The sequence below is a fragment of the Porcisia hertigi genome, chromosome 33 (genome assembly GCF_017918235.1).
Source record: "Porcisia hertigi strain C119 chromosome 33, whole genome shotgun sequence".
In the NCBI taxonomy this organism is placed as follows: domain Eukaryota; phylum Euglenozoa; class Kinetoplastea; order Trypanosomatida; family Trypanosomatidae; genus Porcisia; species Porcisia hertigi.
The window spans coordinates 695,754-723,469 of record NC_090592.1 but is presented as its reverse complement, the minus strand read 5'-3'; the positions used below and the strand labels follow the sequence as shown (position 1 = coordinate 723,469).

The following is a 27,716-nucleotide window of genomic DNA, read 5'->3' as shown; positions in this document are numbered from 1 at the left end:
GAAATACTTTTTTCCCTTCCAGCGCCTTCATTTTAACCCCGAGTTGGTCAAACTCTACTGTCAACCCCAGCATGTCACAGGATCATCGCGTGGTTCCAGGCAGGGATGCCACATGCGCTAGAGCGATGCCTGACCCAGACCACCCAATACCGCCTTGGACACAAGCTTTACCTACTACCCACGCGCTGGGGAGGTCAGCCCGTAGCGGCTCCCATTACGGTTATCGTTACACCCGCATCTCCCTCGGGGTGGCTACGCCCCCCCAAACCAGTGAGCGCTGAGTGTTAGATGAGTTGGCTTAAAGCTCTGCCCATCGTAGAGGTGGCAGAGGAAGCCTGACTGTCGCACTCTGCTCAAACGAGACGCCATGCAGGACGTGAGAACTGATAACCGTAGTGATAAATGGATGACCTCCTTACGTGGGTGTGAGCTTATCACCGCCAAAAGCGCTTTGGCGCTGGGAGGGGAAACAGGGGCTGCTGGACTTTTCGAAAGAGTAACCAGCGGACCGCGTTACTAGGTTTGGGTGCTCCCGTCGTCAGGTTGCGAGAAAAGATACATGATGCAAAAATATATATATCGACCCCCCTCTTTTGATTTCAATCGCTGGTAGACTGCGCCCCTCGGGGTACTTTCATGGATACACCTAACAGAATGCAGTGAGGTAGTAAAAAGCCACGCGCACTCTCCATCGACGACCGTCTCATTTAACTTTCTGAACGTTCAACTAAAAAACGGAGAGTCTTAGCGTCCCTGATGTCACCTAATCAGTCGAAGAAATGATGCGATATCTAGTACTTAGCTTCCAGGTAGCCTAGTACGTCTTGACAGTAACGCTTCTCTGCGTGTCGTTCCAGCGCAGACCGAGTAAGATCGACAACAATGTGTGGTGAGACATCACCTAGCCTTTTCAGGGCTTCTGCGAGAGAAGGACGGATGCCAATTGTTTCCTCTGTGTCATCCAGGTAGATGAGCATCTTCTTCGCGAGGGGCACCACCTGCGTCGATACCTCCTCCATCACTAGCGGCGACGTCCCCCAGTCATCGGCAAGCAACCGGATCAACTCATTGGAAATGCGCAATCGGATGGCATCGTTTGAGTCATCGAAGCGCAGAACCACAGATTGAACAATCTCATGCGCGGCTCCCTTCACCATTGGCAAGCGACAGATCTCACCAAGGACGGACATGCAAACAAGTCGCATTTCACCGTCGTCGGCGTCAGAAGCTGCACACCAGGAGCTTATGATCGTGGTGGATAAGCCGCAGCTATTTTTGATCAACTCCGTCTGGAGGGTATCGCAGTACACTGGGTCAAGGAAAGCGCACAAACAGTTTACAGCGACTTTACGAAAAAGGTGAGCTGTGTTTCCCGGCCGAAAGGCTGCCAGTGGGAGAACGACAGCGCGCAGTAGTTCACTGATCTCGTCGAGTCCAAAGGCCCTGGTCCTGCACCACAGAAGCTTTTCTAGGACAGTAAAGTAGCGCAGCTCCTCGGTGACTTTGACTGCAAAGTTGATGTCGGTAAGCCGCGCCTCAAATATGTTCGTGAGCACTCTGCCGAGCGTGTCAAGACTGCCTGCGCCCAGTACGAGATCACTGAAAGCACTCACTGGAAGCCCCGCTCCATACCGCGACAGTAACCGACCTGCATGCAATGCGTAAATACCAGTGAGTGACCCCGTCACCAAAGTTGACAGCATTTCAATTAATTTTCCGGCCTTGAGCTGTATTCCAGGGATGTCAACACTCTTGATACGCAGCAAAGAATACAGAATAATAGAATCCAGCGTTCTCCGCTTCGGATCACTGAGCACTTCTTCTGGAAGAGGGTGGTCCAAGGAGGCGATAAAGCCCTTGGCCACAAAAACGGAGACGATTTTCTGTAGCGCATCAAGAAGCGCGCCTAGAAGACTCTCGTTCTCACACTCGATCAAATCGCTTGTTGTCAACGCTTGTATGATTTGGGTAGAATGAGCGGCGGTCAGCTTTTCTTTGGAACCCTCGATGAGGTACGCCAGTGTTTGAAGAATCGAACACTTGACGGAGACAGCTGCGGTGGAGAACAACGTTGGCGTCGGCGTGGACGCATCGAGAGAGGTGAGCACAACAGTTTTGTTGCGCGACTTTTCAATAAAAGAGATTTCCTCATACGGCTCAGCGCTCGCAGGCGGCTTGGCGATAAGAAACGGCAGGTACTGCTCAGGAACCAGGAACTTCCCGAGCACCTCAACGCAAAATGCTGCCGCCTTTTTGACTTCAATGTTCTCATCGGCGAATACCTTGTATACCGCGCTAAGAATACGCTCAGTGAACTGAACGCAGGACTTCTCACAGTAGTAGATGGTTGTCCACAGCAACCTCAGCGCCACCACTTTGCGATTATTCGTGGAGAAAGGAATGACCCAATCGACAGCAGTGATATCCGCAAGAATTTTGTCAAGGAAGGCCCGAACAGACTCCGCAACGACGTGGCGAGCGCCAAGGCTGGGGCGGCTTTGAAAGATGTCCTGATGCTCTACTAATTTCACTGTGAAAGTCATGCAGGGATACTCGTCATCGCCGTACCACTCAATATCTTTCATCGTGATGCGCCTATTGGCTATATCAATCCGGTTATCCTCGTTATCTATCATGTACAGTTGCCCGACTCGTCCTAGAATTTCGTGCGCTGTGTTGCGAACAGAATCAAACGAATCAGTCAAGAGGAGGAGGAGATGTGGTAGGTACTTAGCGTGCAACTCCAGTCGCTCTTTGAGATCGAGTAGTGCACATGACAGAATCGATAAGACAGCAAGTCGGACTGGCTCGCTGTGATCGTTGCACAGGACAAAGAGCTCGGACGCCATCGACCTGTTCTCGGGTTCGTCCTTTCCGTCTTTCAGCGCCTCAGAGGCTCCACATCGGAACAAAACAGCAAGAGCCTGAGCCGCCTCGCACCGGACAGCGCTGTGCTTGTGCATGAGACACGAGCTCTTCAGTACCTTTGCCAGCGGTACGCTAATAGACTTCACCTCCCTGGGCTCAATGATGCAGAGCTGGCAAGCTGCCTTGCACGCTTCCTTCTTAAGGTCTGGAAAAGGATCGCGGAAGCAATTCTCTAGCAGTACCAAAAAAAAGTCGATGTAGTTTCGGGGTCCGATATCATGTGGAAAGCACGTCATGCAGGCCATCCCGAGTCGAAGAAGTAGCAACCTGATCTCTTCACTCTCTTCAGCCACTGGTACAATCCCAATACGCGTGACAATAGAAGGAAGAACCCAGTCCAAAATGCTCGCGTCTTGACCAGGTAGGAGGTCGGTTATTATCCGCACCGCCTCCTCTCGTGAGCGCTCTGAGGTGTCCTCCAATCCCTTCAGACATGAGCGAATAATCGAAAACTCGTCGTCCTTCGAAAGAATCTCTTTTCCTGCCTTCAGAAGCTCATGTATTTTCTTGTATGCTGTGCACCTCTTCACTTTGTTTGAGTCCTGCAACTCGTTGAGATACTTGGGAAGAAGGTTCATTGTTCTTGGAATGCTTGGCCGATACCTATTAAGGGAAAAGAGATGACCGTCAATTGATTCGGGGAGAGAAGCGTAGGTGGACTTTCCAGATGCAAAGTTCCTCTCGGAAATCAGAAATTTCGTGCGCAGTTTGCAAGAAGGCTGATAGGCTTAAAAGATATTTGGTCAGCGCAAGTGACGAGGGCCTAGCAGTTTGCTCGTCGTTGAGAGAAACAGTCCATGGAAAAAGCAGGAAGCAAAAAGGAAACTCACTTTCTTTTTTTTAGTATATTGTACGTGACAGACCTCCTCGACTGAGAGACCGACCACAGTGGTGCCACAAACACTTCACTACCTCACTTAAGAAGAAACGCCTAATTTGTAGAGTTGAAAACTGCTAGGGCTCTCTTTCCCATGCTCCACTGCTCATCATAATAAGTGTGCGTTTCGGGGAAAAGGGACAAAAAAAGAGCGGCCTGCAGCAACCCCTTATCGGTGACACGACAAGCCGCATATCCACAAAAAGCTGAATGACTGAATACCCGGCGCAGTACAAAAGATTTAGTCGTCAAAATACAATTCCTTACAACTCTTGGGGCGCCAGCTCCCCTGAAGGGAGCACACAAACAAAAGAGAACGCGCACAAAATCACGAGTGAAGAGTACCACCACCACCCCTCCACTCCCCCCGCCGCCCCACTTACCCCCTTCGCGCGACCAGTCCCTCTGAAAATTTCCGCATAACCCGAGGAACCTTCGGCTCACCAGGAATCCAACTCCGGACTTCCACAAACCCAAGGCCCAAAAATGAGCGATGAGCAATCCGGGGAAGCCCGGCCTGGCCTCACCCTCAACAAATCTCATCAAAGACCCGGGCACGACAATCGCCGCCACAGCCCGGCTCGACTGGAGCCCATCGCATGGCGCAAGGCAACGGTACAAACACCATCGAAAAAACGGTAACAGGCACCTGGGCACCGCCCCGGCCCCAAACGCCACCCACCCGCCCCCCGCCCAGGTCACCCCACAGACGCCCCAACCACCCCCCCCCCGGCCAGCGGGCATCGAGGGCCCACCGAGGCACACACGAGCCACAACAACACCATATGCCCACCACGCGGATGGCCCGGACGGGTTCACCAGAAGCAAGCCCCAACGCAACGCCACGCAGAGCCCGACGACCGCCATCAGCAGCATCGATAAATCACCCTGGCCAGCACACGTTTCAAACTCCGCTGGACGGGCGGGGGGGGCAGTACAGCACCCGGGCGTGAACGAGGAGTTCGCCATCCCAGAAAAAAAAAGGACGCGCAATGACCCTGGGTCCCGCAGGGGGCGGAGTGGGGAGTACCATGCCGACGGGCAGATCGCACCACACCGCCCGCGCCCCACATGGCCTTGGGCGTTTGCCCTGCGGCGAAAGGGCACTCACGGTGAAAAAAAAAGATACCCCCTCGGGGCTGGGCAGAGATGGCCCACCGCCGCCTGGAAGCGCCAGCCTCGCTGCTCTCTGCCGGGAAATGGTTGTAACCAATGAACTCTGTCCCGTCTCGCCCCGCATCGTGTATCGAGGCTTCGGGGCACGCCCGCCTGGCGTCGGGCACCCGTCCCGAAGCGCGAGATTCATGCAGTTTGCGTCGCAGCGGTGTTTCGATTTGATATGACCAGAGGCATGCCCAAGACCAACGGCGCATGCGACAGTTCACGGAAACCAAATGTCATGTCACCGATTCTCCGCGGCATGCCCGTCTATAGTGCCTCAGCGTGCCGTATTCGTGAATGAAAGAAGAGGGGCTCCAAGATAAGAGTGCCGATTATTGCGTTCCCGAGTTCTCGCGGACCGGGGAGCCCTAGCAGCGCACATAACGCTGGATGCGTGGAGCTGTGCGGACCCCCTGTGGATCAATAGGCTGCCGCGGGCGGGGCTCATGGGAGCCACCCTTGGGTTGAAAAGCCCGCGCCGTATTCGCTGGCAGGTGTGATCAAAATGAACCGCTCCACAAAATAGATTTATCGCCGCTGTCGGGTCAGATTTTCTTTTTGGCAAGTCCCCTCACGGCGTTTCGGTGCCAAGGGACCGGGGTGCAGCAAATGGCTGCGCATCCGAGAACATTTTTACGCAGGTCAGCCAAGGGTCCAAACCACGCATTTGCCGAGTCCTGGGGCAAGCAAAGCGCGGACGCAACACCAGGGCCAGTCGCGCCCACACACCGCACGCGTTACTCCCACCTCTTGGTTGATTGGGAGGGGGTTGCGCGTCGGCGAGGGGGGTCGCAAGCAGGCCGGTATCCTTTAGCAGGTTTCTGTTATGCAGAAGCTTTGGGCCGTCCGGGCCGGCTGCGGCTTCTTTGAATGGGGGCGGCAGACGGCCCCCTTTGATTTTTTGCCGATGCCTACATGAAAGGGGAACGCTGGCGGTATCGACTCCACAAATAGATGGAGATCCTAAGACGCGCCAAGGCGGGCTCCCCCCTGCGCGGATACGCCCCGCTGGCTTGTTTTGCCGGGCCGCAAAGGGCTTTTGATCCCTGGAGGTCGCTTGCAAATTCCCCCCTTGGCGGCCGGGGGCTCACTTCAGGGAGGCGGGGGGCAGCAAAACACACACACCCATCCACATGCAGGCCAGCATAACGGATGGTTTCAGGACGCCCGGCTTCCCCCCAAAACAAGTTCCCCCCTCCCCTTTTAAACGGGGAAGGGAAAGCGGCACCGTTGGCCTGAGGGACTCCTGAAACGAGTGCTGGGCGCCAGCTTGGGGTGCTTTCGAAATGCGCCCTTTCACGAGGGGAACGTGCGCCTTTGATTACATGCGATGCCGGGTGGGTTGGGCACACCCGGCCTAGGTGCGGCGTCAAAGGCGCTTCCCCCCGGCGCGGGGGTTAGCAGCCCTCTGGGGCTTACCTGTTGAGGGTATTGTTGCCTATGAGCGGGGTGTCGATCTTAATCCCGGACCTTTTTCGATCACACAGACGAGCGCCAAAACAAGGCTGAGGTTAGGCAACTTGCACCACTCACAGCTGACACAAATCTTTATTCTCTACTAATGAAGAGGCCCCCGCCAAACCCTCCGCACACCTGAAATGCACCCATGCGCACAGAATTCCTTAATCCTCGAGACAACCCTAGCGGTGACACGGCGATTTCTTTGCACCCGAAATAAGTTGCACAGTAACCGAGGATCCCGGGGATGCCGCGGGATGAGGACTCGTTTGACAAAAAAGGGCCATAGCTTACATAGTGTGCCAAAACTTGGCGTTAGGAATGGGGGGTGTTTAAATCCCCCCCCAGAGCTTCCGGTCACGACCGGCTTCCCCCGTCTTGTGGGAACCATGGGGGGTTTCCTTCCCCGCCCTTTGTGGCCACCAACCTTCCCCAGCTATCCTGGCGACGCCGCGCCGAACAGCTCGGCACAGCTGGCGGGTTTGTCGCCTGGGTGTGTTGTGCGGGCTTCGTGCTGGAGAGCGCACTGGGCACGCCCATATATTTCCCAGGGGGCGCGGAAAGTGCGCTGGGCTTGCCGTGGGCACTGGGGCGCCAACAACGCCGCCGATTACGATAATAAATTCATTGCTTTTGCCATCGCCCCTGGCTCGCGCTGCCCTGCTTACAGCGTAATTTCGACCCCCCCCCCCTCCGAAGCTACATTGCAACGAGGGGGCGGCGAATCTGAGCCTTTTCCGCGCCGAGGGGCCAAACGCTTTGAAAACCGTTTCCCGGGGCGGTTTGTACGGGTATCTCGCGTTATTCAACTCTGCCCTTCGGCGCGCTAGAAAGCGCAGCTGATCATACGGTTGTCGGGTTCGCGGGCGCTTCGTCGGTCTATCGAACAGAGGCCTCGGGCACGTAAGCGGGCTTCGCACCCACAACCAGCCCATTATGCGAATCCGAGCTACGACGCCACCTCTGCGTTCCGAATGCGTAAACGCGAGGGGAATTGCGTCACCAACCAGGCTCTCAAGAATACCTCGGGCCGACGGATATCAAATCCCGGTTAGGGCTCCACTGTCCAATGGCGGGTGCGGCAAACGGCGCGCGTTGCGCCTTCAACCCCTATCGCCCTTAAGGCGTTGTCCTTCCACGATGGACGCCTAGAAAGCGCCAATCATTGTAGGCTGGCGTTGCTCTCTTGGGCCTTTTCTGGCCCCCCTCTTTTGCCCCCCGGACCCCCGTATTTCAAACGCCCTGGCCTTTCATTTTTCCCCTCCCAGTTGGGGCGACGGCTGCGCCCATGCCTTCCCCCGCCCCAGGGGGCCTCGCAGGCCAACCCACTGATGCTTCTTTTTCTCCTCCCGTTCAGTTTTCCGACTAGCGAGTGCCAGCGGCTTTTCTATCTGCTTTCGTTTTCCCATTGCGGATATGCCGGGTGTGAACGCTCATTCTTCTCTTCCTTTCACCTGGGCACACCATGATCGCAAATATATCAGGGATAAATAGGGGAGGGGAAGTGGACGGGCTATTTCAGGAAGGGGTCTTTGTGCGGCCCCTGGCTGGCCTAGAGGAGTGCCAAGCACCGGCCCGGACGGCATCCCCAACAAGATGCTTTGCCACCCGTCGCATTACGGTGGAAGTGCGTCTTTCAACTCTCATCCGCCGAATGTGGGGTACCACTCGTGTTCTCCAGCGGTGTTAAAAAAGTGCGTGTCGAACCGCCACTCACACCCTGAGAACCACCAGGGCAACTTCCGTCGCACCGGCAGATCGGTCTCCCTTTTTTTGTCTCCAAAATTCCGGAGCGAATGGTGTCGGTGCGCTTATAAAATGTGTGGCCGCAGCGCGCGCGCTAAAATGCGCGAGGGCGCCGCCGAAATTGAGCTTCCCAAGGTCAAGAACACGGTCTTGGTAGGCCGGCACATCGGCTACGCCTCGTGGTGTGTTGGGGGAAGGCGCCCTGGCAGATGGCAAAAGCAAACCCACCGAACAACGCCAGCGCTAACAATCCTGGCGGGATTTGGCGAAGCCCTCGGCACTCTGCACATTTGGATCGGCGCAAAGAAGCCAGGGAAAACCCCCCTGGCACCCTTTTGGGGGATTGGCTTTGAAACTTTCCCAGGCACCGTGGCGTGCGGGCGGGGCTTGGAACCGATTTGGCGCACCATATGCCCTGAGAGCTAGTGTCCCTCAAGGTGCCGTTGTTGGGTTGCAGCTGTCTTTCAGGTACGCCACTGCTCTTTCAGAGCTGTTGGTGACCTGTTTTTCTGATTGGGTTTGGCATGTGTGCGGACGACCTGGTTCTCGCTATTCCGTTCCGCGGGCATGGTTCTGGCGTACGGATTGGCAACGCGATACCTGGGGAAGTATCGGTGTGGTAAAAAAAACCAACGGCCTGCAGGGGAATCCGCTAAAGTGCGAAGCTTTGTTGCGCACACTCTTGGGTCATACAAACGATGGGGTGTCAGCCCTGCTTCGCCCCAGAATGCGCGAGATCCCTGTTTCACTGTATGGGGGCTAAATAAATCCTATGCCCACTGCCCCCAAGCTCGGGCGTAGAGCAAAAACCAGTGTAAATGCGAGGCGTTCACAAAAGCAAGGGGTGCTGCGCAAGATGCATTTATTTTTTTGCGAACCACTGGTGCGGAACTCCCGCCGCACAATATGGGGTGATTCGCCCCTGGGTGTGGTGGTTTGAAGGCCCTTTCCCCCTCTGCGGTTGGAATGGGGAACGCCGGGGGACCTGGCCAAATCTAACCTGATTCGCCAACGCGCTCGTCCTCACAGACTTGCTGCTGGTTGTCCCTGTGCTTTTGACGGGGAATCGGAACGGTTCAGGTGCAACCCTTGCCCCTGTGCATCGGCGTGTTGCGAAGACGGTTATCGATCCACGCACTTTTAAGCTTTGTAGAGGCAATGTGGGCCTGTCGACCGCCCCTCCACCCCTGGACCCTCGCCTGCCGGCTTCTTGGCACAACCGCCCGGAGAACTATCAATTGAGATTGTGGCCACCCAGCTGGCAGTTTCAGGGCGGAGGGCGTTGCGACGCCTGGGAGTCTTTAGAGGGTTTTCCTTCCCTCTCCAAAAAACTTTGCCCAGAGATGAGCGGCTGCATCCCCATGCGGGCGATGGCCGCTCCTTGCTGGCTTCCTCGGTTGGTGAGGGCCCTTTGTGGCGGCGCTCTGTAGCCTAGGATGGGTGCCTCCCCGACGCCTTATTCTTTGTATGCGTGGTGGGGCGGGGGGGTTCGTCACCAGTTTATGCGCTCGCACGCGGGGCCTCCCCGCAACAGGGTTCAAAACGCGGTCTCATTCGCGGCGGCTGCGGAGGGGGGTCCCCCTGTTCCTTCCCCGAATCAATCCTCTGTGGGTCGTTGGTCTTTTTGCTCTTTCGCCCAGAGGGCGTGCTGGTTGGGGGGGGGTCGCGTCGCCCCCGCCCCCGCGGCGGCCGCCGCCCTGGCCTGTTCTCGCGGGGGCTGTTGGGGGTCCCGGGGGCGGGGCGGGGGGGGGGGGGTTGCGCCGTTCGCTGTGCGGGGGCAGGCCTGGCGCCGCGGCGAGGCCGCAGGGGGGGCCAGGGGCGGGCCCTTATGGGGCACCGCATGCGGCATCTCTGGTGTGGTGGTGGTTGCGTCGGGATCTGCACTGCGCAGTGCGCGCCCATAGTCCGAAAAAACTGGCCTATACGGTGTGCCTGGCTTAAGGCGGGTTGCGCTGTGTGTGTGTTTTGGGGGGGGGGCATCGTATTTGTTGCTGGGGCGGCTCTTCCAGACGAGTCGTCGCGAGATCATCTGCCCGAGTAACCTGGGGGGGGGTTTCTTTTTTTTTTTTGGGGGGGGTTCGCGGGTCGGTTGGGCGCGGGGTCTTCGCCGGGCTCCGGCGGTGGTGTTAGGGCGTTGATGGCTTTTGCTGCAGGTTGCGTCGGGGTCGCATCTTTTGGCCTTGCGGTTTTTGGGTGTTTTTGAAGTACTGGCAGTGTGTCGCTCCTTTTCATCTTGTATGGTGGTGGTTCCGCGTCGACGCCAAGCTCAGAATTCGCATGCCCCAAGCCAAGGCGGCGGCGAATCGAGTCCGTGTTGGAAAGTCGAAAATTTGTTTCTGGTTACGTAACCGAAGTTTGTGCTCAGCGTAAAGGGTGTCGCCCTCCCCCCCCCTCCCGGCGCCGGCGGTTTATAAGGGCGGTGTGGTTTGATGGCCGGTGTTGGCCGGTGGTGTTTTTTTCGAAAGCCGCAGGATCCGAGCGGAGGGGTATTCTGGAAGTGCTGTTCGCAACACCGGTGGGGGCTTCGCGGATATAGGAACGGACGAAAGGAGGCGCTGGATAAATGCCATGGGGGGTGTGCGCGGTGGTGTGTCAAAGCGGGTGGTTTTTGTGGGGGGGGGGGGTGAAGAAGCCCCAGCTATTAGGGTGGCTTCTGTTCTGCTTGTTTTCCTTCAGCTCCCGGTTTGACGCCTCCTTTCCACATATACATGCAATTTGCCAGGGGCACGCTTTATCGAACGAGTTTCCAACACAGGAGGGGTTTCCCTTTGTCACAGGGTCCATGTCCGCTGGAGGCGGATTCTCTTGGTCCTCCTGAAGGCACTGCGGGTGTAGAGTTTAAAACTCACCCATGGGGTGGTTGGTGGGGTGGCGGAAACGGTGGGGGAGGGGGGGGGAGTACGGTGTTCAAGGTTCCCGAGTCATTACCGGCTACAGTACTAAACCTGTAAGTGCCTGGATTCACCAATCGGACGGGGCATTGTAAATACGCTTGAGGTATGGTCGGGTCGTCGAAATACAGCGGGGGTCGCGGAAGTGGAAGAGAGTGGCTGGAGTGTGGTAAAAGACAGGAGATGCCGGAGAGCTGGCTGTGGGGGGGGGGTCCTCGGCGTCGTTTGCCGCCCAGGGGCAGCAAAGCGCCAGCTATATTGATTCATAATTGGCCGCAGGTGGGCCATTGGCCGGACTCCGCGGCAATCGTACAAAACTTTTTCCTGTCTGGGCATGGCCGATGTAAGTCAACGCATCGTTCTAAAGGTTAAGGCGCCCGCATCACAAAAAGAAAGGAGTACCTGGATCACTTGGCGCCGCTCACTTGGGTGAGTGCAGGAAGTGCTCGGCAAGAACGCGGCAGATGGTCAACGTGAGGCCTTTGGCGTACTCAACGTGCAAAAACTCGTTGGGGCCGTGTGCGTTGCTCTTTGGCCCAAGGACACCGGTGACGACAAACTGCGCTTCCGGGTACATTTTGATGAGCATGGCGATGAACGGGATCGAGCCGCCCATGCCCTGGAATGCGAGGGGGCTTCCGTACGCCATCTTGCTGCCCTCGTCGAGCGCGTTTGCAAGCCACGGCTTCAGCTCTGGGGTTGCACAGCCGTCGCCAGGTTCCTCGGGCTCGAACCACACTTTGGCGCCGTATGGGGGGTTGCTCACAAGCACCTTGGCCATAGCCTGGGTGGCCTTGTTTGAGTCCACCAGCGGCGGCAAGCGGAGAGAAAGCTTCAGCGAGGTGAGAGTTCGGATCGCGTTTCCGGCGACCTGTGGTTCCGGCAGGTTGGCTCCTGTGACGGTGAGGCTTGGCTTCCAGAAATTGCGCAGCGCCAGTTCCACGTTGTCGCCTGGCTCCATTGAGGCACCGTTCGCCATCGCAAACTGTTGCTTGAAGGGCACAGACTTCATCGACTGCATAGACTTGATGGCGTGGTCTGGAATTTCGCAGTAGGCCTCCGGGAGCAAGATCTTGCCGGTCCGTGAGTCCTCAACACGGTCCAACAACTCGCGTGCAATGCGAAACGTGTCCGGCACGACACCACCGGCGACGCCGCTGTGCATGCCCTCCGTCAACATCTGCACGTTCAGCACACCACCTGTAAGACCACGCAGCGACGTCGTGAGCCACACCTGATTGTAGTTGAGGCATCCGCTGTCTAGGCACACCATCAAATCCACGGTGCCTATGCGCTCCTTGCAGCGCTTCATGTAATAGTCAAGGTCAAAGCTGCCCGACTCCTCACACGCCTCAATGACCACGACTACGCGACCATGCGGAATGCTGTGGTGCTGCAGTGCTGAGACGGACGTGATTGCGGTAAAGATGGCGTAGCCATCGTCAGCGCCGCCGCGACCGTACAGCTTGCCGTCGCGCAACACCGCCTTATGCGGGTCAAGGCCTTCGGCCCACGGACGGAGAGGCGGCTGCTTATCCATGTGGCCATACATGAGAACGGTGTTGCTGGTCAGTTCCGTTGCGGCAATTTCGACGAGGAGGAAGGGCGTCCTTCCCTCGACCTCCATGAAATCGTAGCTGAGTCCCTGGAGGTTCTGCCCCTTCATCCAGTCAATCAGAATTTGAAACGCCTTTTCGGTGAGCCCGTTCGTCGCCCACTGGGGGTCGAACTCAGGGCTCTGATTCGGTACTTCAATGTAGGCGGACAGCGCGGGAACGATGGAGGCATCCCACTCAGCCTCCACGGTTTTACGAACAGCATCCCACTTGCAGTTGCTCATCGCTGTAAAAATGAATCTGCAGATGAGGGTGCGATGATGGAGTGAAGAAAGGCGCAAATGACGCGAGGGTAAGAGTAGTCGAAACGTCTGGGGGATGACGATCTGCAGAGGAGAAAGGGGGGGGGGCACATAAAGGGGGAGAGGGAGTATGTTGTGTCTGGGCGGAGGATATCGCGCGCGAGCGCGCGCGCGTGTGTGTGTGTGCGGCGTCGATATCAGCTTCGCATGCAGGCGAGGTGGCGGCTGACCAAGCCGCAGCACACGACGGAGTGGTGTTGCTGGAAGTGACGCTGCTTCTGCAAAGCAAGAATTGTTTGGGTGTCGAAACGCTAGCGCTGCGTGCTTGTGGAATGCGTACGTGGCTTTAGGTGAAAGCCTTACAAAAAAGAAAGTGTACCTGTAGGTGTGTGTGTGTGTCTGACTGCTCCATTTGCTACACTCATGAGTCACGCAGGTCTTCCACCATCGCCAACTCCGAAAGAAAGTTCGACAAAGATAGGTGCAGTGGGAGCGTGCAATGAATGGCAAGACACCGGGATCCATGATGATTTGCCGTGCTTGGATTGCCCAGCAGCGACGATCCATCTGCCGAGGCCACCGTCATTAGACCAGCGGGAAGGCGATCTGTGAGCGCGCGACCACGCTTGCTCAGCGGCCACACATTCGCACGCGGCCCGCGTGACTTGGCAGCGTAATCGCGAGCCGCTGTCGCTTGGTTCGCGAGATCCCAGTCAGTAGCGAGGGCAAAGACAGTCTTATTGCTTTCCCATGCTCCCTCGGAATCACTAAATGCAGTGCCTACGGACGGCTCCGGGAAGGATCGGCACCACGGCCGAGTAGCGCGAGGGTAGCCGGTGGCTTCTACCAAGAGCTGGCGAAACACCGTCTCGTTTGTGTGCGCCGCGGCGCTGAGGTGTGTGTGTGGTTGTCGTGGTTCCCTTGAACGGGGTAGAGGCGAATCGAGACAATGTTCTTGTGTAAAGCCAAGCTGCGCCTCGATGTCAGCCAGGCTTTCACACCCCGCGGATACGCTGCTGGCGTCCAAGACAAGCGGTAGAGCGATGTCGTGAACACTATAGCGAGCTGCCTGCGCCTGGTTGTACACCGCCGTCACTGTTGCGCTCCGCGCTAGCGGTGCGAGGGTTGTTGGGCTTTCTTCATTTTGTCTTGCCTCCTCGGTGTGCAAGACAAAATCACCTGGAATTGGTGGCACCGCAAGTAGTACGTCACGACGCCCGCCCGTCGCCATCGCGAGCGCCTGAAGGCGGCAGCTTGCCACCACATTCCATACCAGATCCCTCTTCGCGCAGACCATGCGTCGCCGGGTCGCCGCCGGAACCTCGTGAATCCACCACGCTTGCCATACTCCTTCGCGGTCTTCACCACAGCACAAGAGCTGCAACGCACGCGCTAGCCATGGTGGTACCTCAGTGCTCGCCTCAGCCATGGCTCCGATTTCGAGGCAGGCCAGCATGACAGCAGCATCCGCGTAGCGGCGCTTCACAAGGGCCTCCGCGACGTGGTAGGTACGAAGGAAAGGAACGGCAGTAACACCGAAGTGATGGGGGGAGAAGTAGTTCGGGACGAACATGGCACATGTCAGGGCGGCGTGGTCGTGGTGGTTCGCAGGTCCTCCACGCTTCTCAAAGCCGCGGAGGAGGAGGGCGTACTGCAGCCGGGTTGGGGACTCATTGAGCCCTTGCGACGTGGTTTGCGTGGTGCCGCAAGCATCTGTGCGGCACTCGAGAAGCTGGAGGGCAACCTTTGGCGTCCCTTCCGCGAGGTTGAGTTGTACGATGGAGCGGGCGGCATGCAGGCAGTACTGTATGGCGTCTTCGGCGCTGTGAGGCTGCATCGACTCCGGGAGTGTTATGCGAACGCTGCAAGTCTGGACAACGACATGCTCGTCGTTCTCTGGCATGTGAACGTTGACGCAGACGTCATGAGCGAAAATGTGCCCTTCGCTGGCTTCCACAATGTCGGCAATCGCAGTCGCGAGGGAGACACCGCGACGGTACAACACAAAGTGAAAGTAGACAGTGGAGGGGTGAGAGGTTAGACACGACTCCAGAGACTCGCGGAAGGACACAGCGGCTGCAAAGCGAGGCGGAACTGTTTTCGCGTCCGCGGCTACTGCACAGGTATCGCGGTTCTCCTCTGCTTCTTTGTTCCTCGCAGGAGCAGCGCATCTCCCAACCTCCTCAGGCCGCGTCGCGTGCGTGAAGGTGACAACCGCGCCATTCGGCAGCACCTCGTTCACCTGCACATCGCTTGTGTAGCGGAGGAAGCAGCGAGGCAGTTGCCGACGCCGCCGATATGCGTGGTTTGTGGTGACAGTTGCCGAGTAATGAAGGCGGGTTGCGATCCCAGCGCTTTCACGCGCTGCTGGTGTCAGGGCCCAGAGACTCGGCGAAAGCATACGTGTGCTGTTGGGCATGTGCGCTGAGGTCGGCACGTAACGCTCACGGCACACGTTCACAGCACGTCGAAGAAGTGTTACCGCTTCTGCTGGGGTGACTCGGTGTTCGTCACCCTCGCCTGCACTTTCCGAGCTTCGCATCGCTACTGCAGATTCTTTAAGGTAGAAAGAAAGCTGGCGTGCCAGGCGGAGTGTGTCCTTAATGGCAATCCGACCGGCGATCCGCTGGATAACTGCTCGGTCCACTGTCGGGTTGTAGGCGCGTACGGCTGCCTCGAGTTCGTATTGACTCAAACTGCCAGTCCGTTCTACAGCTGATAGAGGCATACACCCAAAAGTATGGGTGGCGATCGAGTCGTGAGTACTTGTGTGGGCACAGTTGCTCACCAATGGGGCCGCAGTTGGTGACACCGATGCTCTCTGCTGAAAGGACGCCAAAGAGTTGCTAAAAACTGTCTTGGCGACATGAATGAACTGCGCCAGGGTCGGTGAGGCGACGGCAGAGGCGCCAACGGTAGGATCATTGACCTGCTGTGCTTCGCTCAGGGATCGCTTGTCAGTGTTTTGGTGTTCTTGCTGCTGCTGCGCGTACCGCTGTAAATCTGGGATGAGGTACTGGGGCGAGAGTGAGTGGACTACCTCACCGTCTGCGGCTCGGGCCGCAAAGGCTTGCTTTGGCACATGTCGATGCGCACGCGCCATCGCCGCCACGACGTCGCGGGTGCTGCGCCACCGGGCCGTACACTTCATGAAAGCTGCCGGCTATGTGTAAATGGAGGCTACGAGGAGGGAGAGGATGCGAGGTGGGAGCAGAGCCACAAAAACAATCGAAAGTTACTCAGCCGGCAGCACCCACCGCAGTCCTACACACAAGATGACATGTCCCTGTACTGTGTGACGAAAAGACGGAGGGAGGGAGAGGGAGTAGTATCACCCGCCGACAATGAGTAGGCGTGAGAGGGGGGAGAGTAGGCAAAACCGCCAACCTCGCAAGGTGTGCCGTTTATCAGCATCACTGTCCTCCTTTCCATTTCCCTCCGAGGCCCTTTATTGTCGTGCCCCTTTTAATTCTCTCTTTTTTTTCCCCTGAGGTTTCAATCGTGACACTTCCACTTTCATGCTTCTTCAAACTTGCATCCCCCCTCCCTCCCTTGGCGTGTGTGTGTGTGTAGGGGGGGGGGAAGGAGGGAGGGGAGGGGAGGGGCAAGTGAGCGGAGGCTTTTTCGTTTAAACTGTTGTCGGTGTTGCGGTCATTCAAACCGACGACAGAGAAAAGGAAGGAAGTGGGGGGGGGGTACTACCAGGGAAGAGAGCACGTGCAGAAAAAAATGAACACGAAACAAGCTGTACGGACATGTTTTTCACTTTGTGTGCATACGTCTGTGTGCCACTGGTCTTGTGTGATGTGACCAACCGTTCTATCGCTCTGCCACCTCCACAAACACACACGCCCGTGTATACCTTTATATGCGAGGGAGAGCACTATGAGTACCGCGCAATTGGGTGCGCATTGTCTTCCTTATTCCCTCGATTGTGGTCTCAAAGGATGGCAGGGGAACTAAAGAAGAAAAGCGCACGCCGCTGGTGCCTCCGCTGTTGCTTCACTCTTTTCTACTCCTTGCCAGCGCGCAGCTTCGACTCGTTCGCCAGACGCCGATGATCACCATTAATGTAAGCGAAGCGAGTGACCATTTCTGTGAGAATCTGAAAGTCAATCACCTTGTTGATGGCGCGGAAGGCCATACAGGTGCTGCCTTGATCCCACACGGTAAGGCGACCCGCAGAGGCGAAGATCTGATCGGCGATGTTCATCGGTGAGGCTGCAGCCTTCTGGGCTGTCTTGAGGGACTCGAGGGCAGGCCCCTCGTTCTTGTAGAAGTTTGTGTTCACTGGGGACGGGTGGATGACCACGACATCAATGCCAAGGTCGTGGTTCTCGGCTGCAATGGTGGTGGCAAAACTTGTGAGCATGGCTTTAGAGGGACTGTACATAGTGGCCGTCGGCCCAGGAAGGTAGCACGCGGCGGACGAGGTGAAGGTGATGAGGCCCTTGGACTTGCGCGCGATCATCTTGCGCAGGAAGTGGTGCGTGATGGGCACGGCGCATCCTGCATTGCACTCCAGATTGCTGCGCAGGCGCTCGAGGTCGGTGTCCGCGAACAGGCCGGTGCTGATGTAGCCGGCGTTATTGAAAACGAGCCCGATCTCAATGTCGTCCGTTTGGCGGATGATGCTCTCCATGTACGCGTAGTTGTGGGCAGCCAGGTTCACGCCGACTTTTCGGAACTGCACGTTCGGGTACTTTTTCTGGAGCTCCGAGAACGTGTCCGCCAGCGTTTTGTCATCTAGAGCCACAAGCACGACGTTGATGCCTTGGCCAGCCAGCTTCTCAGCAATGGCCTTACCAATGCCACTGCTAGATCCAGTTACGAGTGCCCACTGCGCCTTGTACTTCTTTGCCAAATCCTGTGGGAAATGCATGGCAATCTTCTGCACCGCGATGGCCAAAAGATACGTCAGAATGCTGAAGAGGCCGATCCATCCGCAGATGTAGCGCACCAGGGCCCATATCCAGGTGTCAATGTAGATCATCGTACCGCTTCTGAGGTTCGGGGGAGGGGGGAGGAGGGCTGGTAGGAGACGAAGAGGAGGAGTGGGGGCAAGGGGGGGGGGGAGGAGGAAGCAAAAACACGGGGGCGGAAATCACTAAGCAAATGACAGTTCTCTGGAGGGAGAAAATTTTCGAAGCAAAAAAAAGTTCAACATTCCCCGCCCGAAAGAAGAAATATGATCGTCAGAGGTGGTTGCGAGGGAGGGGTGGGGGGGGGGTCAGCAGTGAGTGAGGGGAGAGGAGGGCTGAGTTGGATAGGTCAGGTCATTGGCATGTCTGTAGGTCGTGTTGCAGAGTGGACAAAAGACAGTCGGTTTGGGAGAGGGGGTTGGGAATGAAACTTTACCTCTCCATCTCCCACATATACACACACGGACAGGGTCAAGACGACTCAACCAGGAGGCCATAGACAGTGGAAGTGGTTCCCCCCCTCCCCCCTCCTCCAAGGGTGGCTCATGAAAAAAAAACTTGCAAGTGACGGGAGCAAGTGCGTGATGCTTTTCGATGCCGATAGACTTTTTTTTTGTCTCCTCTTTGAAGGATAGAGGACAGCAGCGCACATAGTCATGCGATCGTATCGATGCAGGAGTAGTACAGGCATGGGGATTATGATGTCGATTCTGACAGCTGAAAAAAGACTCGCGATTGCAAGGAACTTGTGTGTGCTGAGAGCAGCAGGGGAGGGTTCCACTGGGTGGGGGGGTGGGGGATGGGGGATGGGGGAGTCGAGACGGAGAGACAATAACGGAAAAGAAGGCGTCGGAGACATCTAGAAAAGCTCAAGAACAAATCTGGGCAGGGGACGCGTGAGTGATACCGTGATAGGGGTGGGGGGTGGGAGGGGGTGATGCAGAAAAAAGAGGGTAGAGACTGGCAAGGTGAGCCAAGAGTATGAGGCATAAGGCTTTTCTTTTTATTGACGACTCCAAGGTTACTTCTTCGCACAGGCACACACAAACTCAAGTCCATACGCAGAGAGGCGGTTGCCCGAACGAGAAGCAGGAATATGCACCAATACGGCAGCGCATACTCACACAGTTCTCGGAGTGGGGGCGACAAGAGGCAGAGGGGCAAATAATTCATTTGAGCACTTCTGTTGCTAGATTTCAAAGAGCAGCGATTGTGTGACAGAGAAGTGCTGTATATTTGGATATCCTACCCGCCTCAACCGAAGGCGCAGTTGTCCCATTCCTGCTTTGGTAGCTCAGTTGAAACACAAAGAAGTTGCTGGGAGCGTGATCAGCCACGGCTTTGCTGCCATCGCGCCTCCTTCCCGTGGTGGCGTCATGTTCGTGACGAGGAAGATAGTGCACTGCGGAGGTCGTCACGTCGCTGCGCATCACGAGCACGGAGGCCATACCCTTCTTCACGAGGAGGGGCGGCAAACATACAGAAAATGCGTATGGATAACCAACCCTCGGCAGCAGGCTCTTGTCGCTGTGGTGAAAGAGCACCTGCTGTAGTCCACAGCCGAAGATGTGGGTTGTGCCAGAGCTTGTGAGGCACACCACGATGTCGTGCACCGCCTCGCTGACGTGAGCAGGCGCGTTGCTGTCGATGCTGCCGCATCGCTCGTGAGTACTTACCGTTGCGGCAGTGGTGTTTCGTGTTGAAGGATGCGTCTGCGGTACAGTGACAATGGCCAGTGAGACGGTGTTGACTACAGCGGGCAGGTGGCCTCGGTCAAGAGTGAGCCTGTTGGTCATCTTGTCGTCACCGACGAAGTCCAGCACCCGAATGTGCATGCCCTGCTCACTCATGGTCACGCCGCTTTTGCCATCCTCGGTGATGGCCACTGCGCGCAGTGGTGCCCGGTGAAGCACCTTGTCGACCAGTTGATGCGTGTCACCACAGACGTGTCGGTAGGCGCTTCCGTGGTGGTATACGTAGGAGTCGTGCATGGATTCATCAGAGGGGGCAGTTGTCATCGACGACTCCTTGAAGGTGAGGAGGCGGACTTCACCTTTTTTCTCTCCCGGCAGGAGTATGCGCAGACGCTGCACCACCATTCCTGCACCGTTTGAGAGCCTTGGAGTCGCCGCGATAGCAATCATGTCTTTTAGGTATGCATTACTACTGGGAGGATACACGGGAAGAGTGTAGAGGGGGTTTAGGTGGTGATCGAAGACATGAAGGGTGTGCGACCCAACGATATTCGGATCCCCAGATGCCGCTGCGATCACGGCATGAGGGCAAAAGTGTAGCCCCACCACTGTCTGTGGGCACTCCGCGAAGGCTAGCGTGTTGACTGTGGTGGCCGCAGCCACTGCGCTGTTGGCGAAGACCGATACTCGCCACCGCTCATACCATTGCGCAACCGCTGCGTCTTCTTCCGGTGGCCATGGTTTTCGGCGCGGCGCGGGAGTCATCACTTTTGTCGATGACCACGACGGCACGGGGGATGCATAGAAGTCCTCTGAAGCCTGCCGACTGACGTCTGCTATTTGTATTCGCGCTGCTGCACTGCGGCGCTGAACTCCAGTGAAGGCGACGAGGCTGCACTGCTTGTACAGGCTCAGTGATCCCACTCCACCGTACACCACACAGCGGCAAATTTCTTGCACCATTCCGTTGTGTATTTCTGTGGCCTGTGGGTCCGCGGTATCAGCAGAAGGGCAAGGGAGGCTCGGCGAAGCACAGGCACCGCTTAGATTGCTGAGAAGCGGCTCGGTACTGTAGATGAGAAACCCATCTGTCGTGCCCACACCAATGTTACGACCCGAGGCAGACCACGTCACACACGTGACCGTATGGAAGTCAAACGGTGGGGCGGCAGCGGAAGATGCGAGGCCGTTGGCTGCCGCCTTTTTTTTTCCCATCTCGGGTCCCGCTTGAGCTGTCATGGGAAAGGACGGCGTCGTTGGTGAAGTACAAGGCGCGACCGGTGTCGCGGAGGCTGATATCGAAACTCTAGAGGATGTGTGACCACCGTACTTCTTCCTCACACACACACAAAAAAAAACTAAATCGTATAGGCACTGTATGCGCTATAGTGGAGAGATACACATATAGAGAGAGAGAGGAGGGGGGGGGGGAGGGGAGGGGGAGACCAGGTGCGAGGTTAGCGCCAGGGGAGCACTTATCGAAAAAAGAAAAAAAAAACATCGAATACGCCGTAAGAAGCGTGGCTGGGGTATTTTGTTCTTCCCAATCCAGGAATAGGGAGAGAAGTGGTGGTGTTTTTTTTTTTCACCAAGACATTTTTTTTTTTGTTGTGTGGGAGCCCTTTTGTGTTTTCGGGGCAGTTGTGATCCCATAACGATAGACAGCTCCCCCCCCCGAATTGCCGCACGTTCTTTGACTTTATTCGAAAATCTTTTTTTCCCTCGCAGTATTATAAAGCACACAAGACGCCTTTTTTTTTCACAACCGGAGGTATCTCCCCCAAGAGTATGTCGTGGGAATACAAAGTAGTGAGGCCTAGAGACACACACACATACACACACACACACATCTGTCTTTATCGCTCTCTATTTTTGGATCCCGTAGAAGACGCACTTCACAACATCTTTGCTGTTTCGTTCATGTGCAGGTGTTTCTTCTCCCCTGCGCGGCATGGTGTGTTCAGCGAGTAAAGAAGGACTGAAGGATGTTCTCTTCTCGATGCGACATGCGCCGCACCGCGTCGCTGCAGCCTTTGCGTGCCTGCTCATGAACAGTCGCCGCCGAAAAGGCGGCAGAGGTGGCAGATGAGGAGGACAGGGGACGCGCAGCGTGTCGTCGCTGAAGTGAAGCTTTTACGCATGACTGCTCGTGCAGCGAGGGGAGTGAAAAGCTGCGCAGTCGCGCGTGCTCGGACGAGGGCGAAAGGACCCGGACAGAAATACTGGAGGTACTGCTCCTTGGCGTATTCGCGCTAGACTTTAGCTGCCGCTGCCAGTTCAAGGTGTGCGCACAGTAGGCGAGTCGGGCAGTGGTGTCTTCACACAAGCAGTTCAGTGACAGCCACCGAGGCGGCGATACATGTGCCGCTGTCGAGTGATCCGGTGCGTTCGTGTTTGGGGATGAAGCCACGTCGGCTGTGCGGCACAGCGCCTGCCGGTAACGAGGGAGGGAACACAGCAGGTCCCACTCTTGCGTGGGGGAGAGAACGCAGACGCGTTGCAGCTGATGTGCAGAAAGGCCTAACATGCCTTTGTGGGAATCCGCCGCATCGCGCTGGAGTTGAAGGAGCTGGTCGACTGACTGCAGAAGTGCTTGACGGGCCTGTCGCTCCTGGAGGGAAAAGACAGCCGTTGCCTGAGCGTTGTTGTTTACACCACGGCTGCCATTAACATCCGTACCACCGGCTGTGGATGGGCGCCAGTAGGCGCTTTGCTTTATAACCCACAAGGAAGAGAATGGGAGAACAGCCGTTGGCAGCGCTGCGGGGTCGAGTGCTGTGCAGCCGACGTCCGTCGTACCAGGGGAGGCGCGGGTGTCCTCCATCCACAGGCGCAGGTGATTCCCGCCCAACAACGGTTCCGTCAAAAAAGCTGGTGTGCAAAGCTCCAGGAGCGGCAGGACGGTCTCACCATCTTGATTACTGGGGGCTGGGACTGCGGCGGAGAGAAAAGAATCACGATGCCACCACCACCGGTATGTTGAGCGTGATGAAGAGGCGGTGGTGGTGGCAGTTTGCACCTCTGTCCAGTGGCGTGCAAACAAACTACTCAGCAGTAGTGCATCGATGCTCCGTTTCGCATGCTGCTCACAGGCGGCAGAAGAAACGGGGATGGTTGCCGATTGGAGCGAGTGCCAGTGCTTGCGTGCTTGAACGTAAAGTGTGAACCAATCTCCATACGGGACGTGAGTGATGTCAAGATGTGGACTCGAGAGAAGCTGGGCCGAGAATCGTGAGACAAAAGCGTCATTGGGAAATGAATCCTCACTTGAGGTTGTGGTGGTGGTTATTGTGGGCCCAATTACAGAGCCGGATGTAGCGGACGACGTCGTCGCCTGTCGCGCTGAGCACTGAAGAATTGACGGCCGCGTGCTGTTGGCAGGCCTGATGATCCGTAGGCTTCGCCACAAAGCTCGCTTGGGGTGGCTCAGCAACGGTCCACACGGGACCCGACGCCACATTGCTAGGAACAGACCAAGAGAAGCGGGACTGAAAAGCGCGCACGTTGGGTGGTGGAAGTGCACAAGGAGGGGCGGAGGGGGGTGGGTGGGTGAGTGAGGTCAATGAAAAGGGAAAAATGTTGAAAGATGCTTTCTGATGCGATATAGATGGTCTCTTTGGAACCGCTATACCCCCCCAAAAGGTCATGTGCTAATGCTCGTGCTAGAAGCACGCAAACACCTGTAGAGAGAGATGGTTGTACCTCGGCGCCCTTGGTGCCTCTGCTTCTTCATACTTGGGAACGGGAGGGGGGGGGCACTGCGCCGCTGTTCGCCGTCATACTCCGCATTGTAAGCACTTTTTTTTTGGAATACTTTGGGTGGAGAAAGAGGTGAGAGTTGGGATTGGGGATAGGCTCTCGTCGGCCCTAGGTGCCATGACTTTTTCCCTGTAGTGTGGTTCTCTCTCCCCCTCCCCCCCTTTCCCTTCCTTTGTTGAATCGTGTGTGGAGAAGTGCGTCAAGCATATCATCCTCTCGGGTGGGGCGCGTCCCTGCGCGCAATCACACACACACACACACACGGATTACACGCCGACTCGCACCTACAGAAAGAAAGACACGAGGGGCGGACGAGAGTTGCGGGATTCCTCTCTCATCGCCACGTACGATACCTCTCGTTCTCTTTTTGGATTACTCCCACTTCAATATATACATATATATATATAAATGTATATATACAACATTACTGGTACGGGATCTCATCATGTGTGGTCGCAGGAAGAAATGATTCCCTTCTTGCTCCTTCCTTTCGGTGTTTCGCTCTTCACCGCTGTCGAGCCAAAGGGGATTGTGTGTGTGTGTGTGCGCGCGCGTGTAACGGCAGAATATACACTGGTGGCATCCGCAATATATGTCGATTCAAAGTCCTGTACACCCTACAAATACGGAACGAAAAGCATAAGTCCTCCCCAAACGAAGCCAGGAAGGGCCAGGCCGAAAAAAAAAGCAAGCGAACATAAGTGGGGAGTGGGAGGAGGCCTGATCCACTCGTTGAACAAAAGAGTCAAAAGACACGGAGAGGAGGGGGGCACCCCCCCCCCCCGCCAGGCAGCTGGCACAGCGGTTTCTGTCAAGATAACGAGAGAATAAATAAGCAAAGGCGCATACACGTGGAGAGGCAGCGATGGGTACCCCCATGTGTGTGTGTGTCCCCTCAAGGCTACAGGACACACAGGTGAAGAGACGTGATGGGTCTACTCCGCAATAACAAAGGAACACATGCCTAAGCAACAACAACGAAGAGGGGGAGGGGGAGCTGAGTGCGACCCTCGTGACCGCTGCTCCATTACCTCCTCCTGCACGCGGCTGCTGTGTCAGTAGAGCAGTCTTCCGACCGCTCCCTCCCCCCCTCCCCAACTGCTCACTGGCTGAACAGCGAGAAGAGGAGCGGTATCCAGCGATATTGCACGGCCTGGCACCAAAGGACGTGCTCCAGTAATCCCAGGCCATGCGACACCGTTGGGCATTGCCAACCACACATAAACACACAATCATCTTGAATAATAAAAAAGAAAGACCCCCATTAGGGGTGAGCTTGCTCCTTCCAGGGGCTTCTAAACCGCCAAGTTCTTCAAGATGCCATTTCTTGCGGAAGCGCGAAGCTCCTCGACGGCTGCCTTGCGGTCGCCGGCCCGAAATACTGACGTACCGGCTATCAGGATGTTGGCGCCTGCGTCCGATGCTTGTTTCGCTGTGCCGGGGCCGATACCGCCATCGACGCCAATGTTTAGGTATGGGTAGTTGCGACGTAGCTCGGCAATGAAGTCCAATCGCTCCGGCATGAAAGACTGGCCACCGAATCCAGGCTCCACGGTCATGACAAGCACTTGATCCACGTAATGGCCCTCGATTAGGTCCTTGAGCTCCTGCGTGAGATTTGTTGCTGGCTTCACCGCAACACCGACCTGCATCCCGTGAGAGCGAATGCATTTGGCAACGCCCTTGCTGTCATCCGTCGCCTCAATGTGAAAGGTGTACCCTGAGCCTCCCGCCTTGGCAATGGCAGGAACCCACTGTATGGGGTTGCTAACCATGCAGTGAACATCAAGAAACACGTTCGGAAAGTGGGCGCGCAGCGAGGCGACGACCCCAGGGCCGATACTGATGTTTGGCACCATGTGCCCATCCATGACGTCAACATGAATCCATTCCACTGCACCACCCGCCGGTGAGATGACGCTTGTCACCTCATCGGCCAGGTTACAGAAGTCTGCTGCAAGGATGGACGGGTTAACAATGGCCTCCAGCGGCGCCTTTGGTTTTTCAACGGCGTTTAACCACGTGGATTTGTCCGTGTGGTTGTAGCGGTTGAACTGCATCATCGTCGAAGAAGGCGACGTGTGCGTGCGTGTATGGGGTTCAGTGGCAGAAGTGGCTGTAATGGGAAAGAGAGGTATAGGAGAGACCTAATGCCTGTTCTTGGCGTCGTTGCGTCCTTTCTACACAAGAGCTTCAACGTCGTGTCCAAGATGCGCCCACACGCAGAAGGGAGCAGGAGAAGGAAATGAGAGAGAGATATACCGGGCGAGCTGCAAAATAAAAGGAGCAGAGGCGATGTTGAGAATAATCTGACTACGAGTAGTCGTGGCAGTTTGTATTTTTGAGGAGGGGGTAAAGCGGATGGGTCTAAGGGTTTGGGTTGAGAGGGAGGGCGGGGGGGGGGGTTATTCGTTGCTGGAGTGTACAGCAGGTACGATTTTTTTCGTATATTTTGTGCTTCTCAGCACTGGGACTAACTTTTATGTGTAGAGTAGGATCGATGGGGTTGTTGGCGCACGCGATGGAGGAGTTAAGGGTCGAGTGAAGGGAAAAGGATGACAAGAGGGGGGGGAGGACGAAAAAAAAGAGGAGGGTTACTATTGAGAGTGCATGATACCGAGCCAATGCGACAGGGGGACACACCCACCGCCATTTTCAGCCCTCTTTGTCCTTTCCAACATCAAAAAAAGTAATTTGGGTATGGACTAACGTGTGAGTGTGTGTGTGTGTGTGCGTCACAAGAACGCGAAAAGGATTTCCACAGACTCCAGATCGGGGATGAGGAGTAAGGGGGCAAGATTATGAATTCTCACAGAGCAAGACACCCTTGGCGGGAACACAAAAAGAAAGACTGACGTATGCATCTCTCCCCCCTTTATCCTTTCAAGTTCCCCCCCCCATTCGGCGAGGGAATAAGAGGGGCCCAACGGGAATGTAGGGCGAGCGCACAGGGAGCAGAATGGCTACCTGGACCAGTGGTGGGACGATTTTCCTGTCAAAGCAACGCGGCTCCGTCACCTCGTCCCCCTCCCCCCTCTCCAAACCGCTCTCTCGCTTTTTCTCTTTCCCTCCCCCCTCACCCGCATGTTTTCACAAGGAGCAAGAGCCCGAAGACCATCCAACAACAACAACAAGACACTTAGAACTCGTTCCCTCGATGTCGACACAATTGCACCAATGTACCCACATCGGCCAAACACTTGCCTTTCTAACGGACACACATACACACGTAGCGGTTACAAATATATATATATGTATATATAATCAGTTTGATACGTCACATCCGCACGAGTGGTGATGGATAACAGAACACTTCAACTGTACACTCAGGAATGGAGGGGGGAGAGCAGAGAGAGAAGGGCTTATAGACAGAATGCCATCTTCGACTTCCAGATGCCGCCCCCCTCCCCCCCCCCCTCATGCACCTGAGCACTCACAGACCTGCTCTTGCTAAGACGAGGTCGATACGATCATGCTGCACACCATAGGCAAAGGTAGCTGAATGCGTGAGTGTTCATCTTTGGTGTCGATGGCGGACAACAACAATCGGTGGGGGGGGAGAAGAGGAGGCAGACGTGAAGATTTCACTTTATATCCTCGTTGTACTGTAACCGCACAGAAAGACGATCGAGAGAGAGAATACAGAGCAAGAAAAGGGTGTCTGCAAACACGAAGGGGTGTTATACAGGCGTCTCAGTGGCGCGCAACATCCAATGTCGCAGGTGATGCATGAGTCGCCCGAGAGCAGAGCCCCCCCCCAAAAAAGAGGTCGACCTGTAGGGGTAACCACTGGCTGATTGAAGAAGGCTCCGGAGGAGTTGTTGCAGATGGGGTGATGAGCACTACAGCAAACGAGCCACCTCGAGGCCCTTCCTTTTCCGCTCACTCCCCAGTTTTACTTGCCACGGCTTTGTCTTGTGCAAGATACACACACACACATATATATATATTTATATATGTACATACATAAATATGTGTGTGTGTGTGTGTGTTTACAAATTTATGGGGAGAAAAAAGGAGGGAGACCAAATTCACTGAGCAAGAGAAGGCGAGACGCAAAGCGACACCGACGCTGTTGAAGCGACGAGGGAGGGTTTAGACACGCATTAAAAAAAAGAGAAAGGAGCATCGAAAAAAAATATATATGGCGATGCGGAGCAGCGTAGTTGAGGAAGCTTGGAAAAGGCACGCTGGGCACCGTCAACGTTGAAGAAAAGTACCAAGCAAAAAAACACAAGAACAGTAAAACGAGACAGGAACAAAGTACGTCAGAAGAGCGTGTGCATGGGGGGAGGGAGGAGGAGGGGCTTTACGATAGTAGAGCTGAAACGCGCGTGTGTGTGTGTGTGTGTTCCTGCCACACTCCAATACACTTCCCCCTTTACCCCCTTCTTTGTTTTTTTTTAAATATCTGCTTGAAGA

At 56.0% G+C, this 27,716-nt stretch overlaps 8 protein-coding genes across 8 annotated transcripts; 1 reads left to right on the top strand and 7 right to left on the bottom strand.

The window, feature by feature from the left end:
* Positions 1-791: 791 nt before the first annotated feature.
* JKF63_02188 (uncharacterized protein) lies at positions 792-3,506 on the bottom strand (the record flags this gene model as incomplete). Its single annotated transcript, XM_067898230.1, has 1 exon — positions 792-3,506. The coding sequence occupies one exon, from the start codon at positions 3,504-3,506 to the stop codon at positions 792-794; it is 2,715 nt and encodes a 904-aa protein (XP_067754387.1).
* A 4,763-nt stretch (positions 3,507-8,269) lies between these two features.
* Positions 8,270-8,596, top strand: JKF63_02187 (uncharacterized protein; the record flags this gene model as incomplete). Its single annotated transcript, XM_067898229.1, has 1 exon — positions 8,270-8,596. The coding sequence occupies one exon, from the start codon at positions 8,270-8,272 to the stop codon at positions 8,594-8,596; it is 327 nt and encodes a 108-aa protein (XP_067754386.1).
* Positions 8,597-11,482: 2,886 nt separating this feature from the next.
* Positions 11,483-12,901, bottom strand: JKF63_02186 (uncharacterized protein; the record flags this gene model as incomplete). The annotated part of the gene is made up of 1 exon (XM_067898228.1): positions 11,483-12,901. One exon carries the CDS (start codon positions 12,899-12,901, stop codon positions 11,483-11,485), a length of 1,419 nt encoding a protein of 472 aa, XP_067754385.1.
* Positions 12,902-13,340: 439 nt separating this feature from the next.
* JKF63_02185 (uncharacterized protein) lies at positions 13,341-16,070 on the bottom strand (the record flags this gene model as incomplete). Its single annotated transcript, XM_067898227.1, has 1 exon — positions 13,341-16,070. The coding sequence occupies one exon, from the start codon at positions 16,068-16,070 to the stop codon at positions 13,341-13,343; it is 2,730 nt and encodes a 909-aa protein (XP_067754384.1).
* Positions 16,071-16,931: 861 nt separating this feature from the next.
* Positions 16,932-17,912, bottom strand: JKF63_02184 (uncharacterized protein; the record flags this gene model as incomplete). Its single annotated transcript, XM_067898226.1, has 1 exon — positions 16,932-17,912. One exon carries the CDS (start codon positions 17,910-17,912, stop codon positions 16,932-16,934), a length of 981 nt encoding a protein of 326 aa, XP_067754383.1.
* Positions 17,913-19,037: 1,125 nt separating this feature from the next.
* Positions 19,038-20,774, bottom strand: JKF63_02183 (uncharacterized protein; the record flags this gene model as incomplete). Its single annotated transcript, XM_067898225.1, has 1 exon — positions 19,038-20,774. The coding sequence occupies one exon, from the start codon at positions 20,772-20,774 to the stop codon at positions 19,038-19,040; it is 1,737 nt and encodes a 578-aa protein (XP_067754382.1).
* Positions 20,775-21,495: 721 nt separating this feature from the next.
* On the bottom strand, positions 21,496-22,995 carry JKF63_02182 (uncharacterized protein; the record flags this gene model as incomplete). Its single annotated transcript, XM_067898224.1, has 1 exon — positions 21,496-22,995. One exon carries the CDS (start codon positions 22,993-22,995, stop codon positions 21,496-21,498), a length of 1,500 nt encoding a protein of 499 aa, XP_067754381.1.
* A 1,594-nt stretch (positions 22,996-24,589) lies between these two features.
* JKF63_02181 (uncharacterized protein) lies at positions 24,590-25,357 on the bottom strand (the record flags this gene model as incomplete). Its single annotated transcript, XM_067898223.1, has 1 exon — positions 24,590-25,357. The coding sequence occupies one exon, from the start codon at positions 25,355-25,357 to the stop codon at positions 24,590-24,592; it is 768 nt and encodes a 255-aa protein (XP_067754380.1).
* Positions 25,358-27,716: the final 2,359 nt, after the last annotated feature.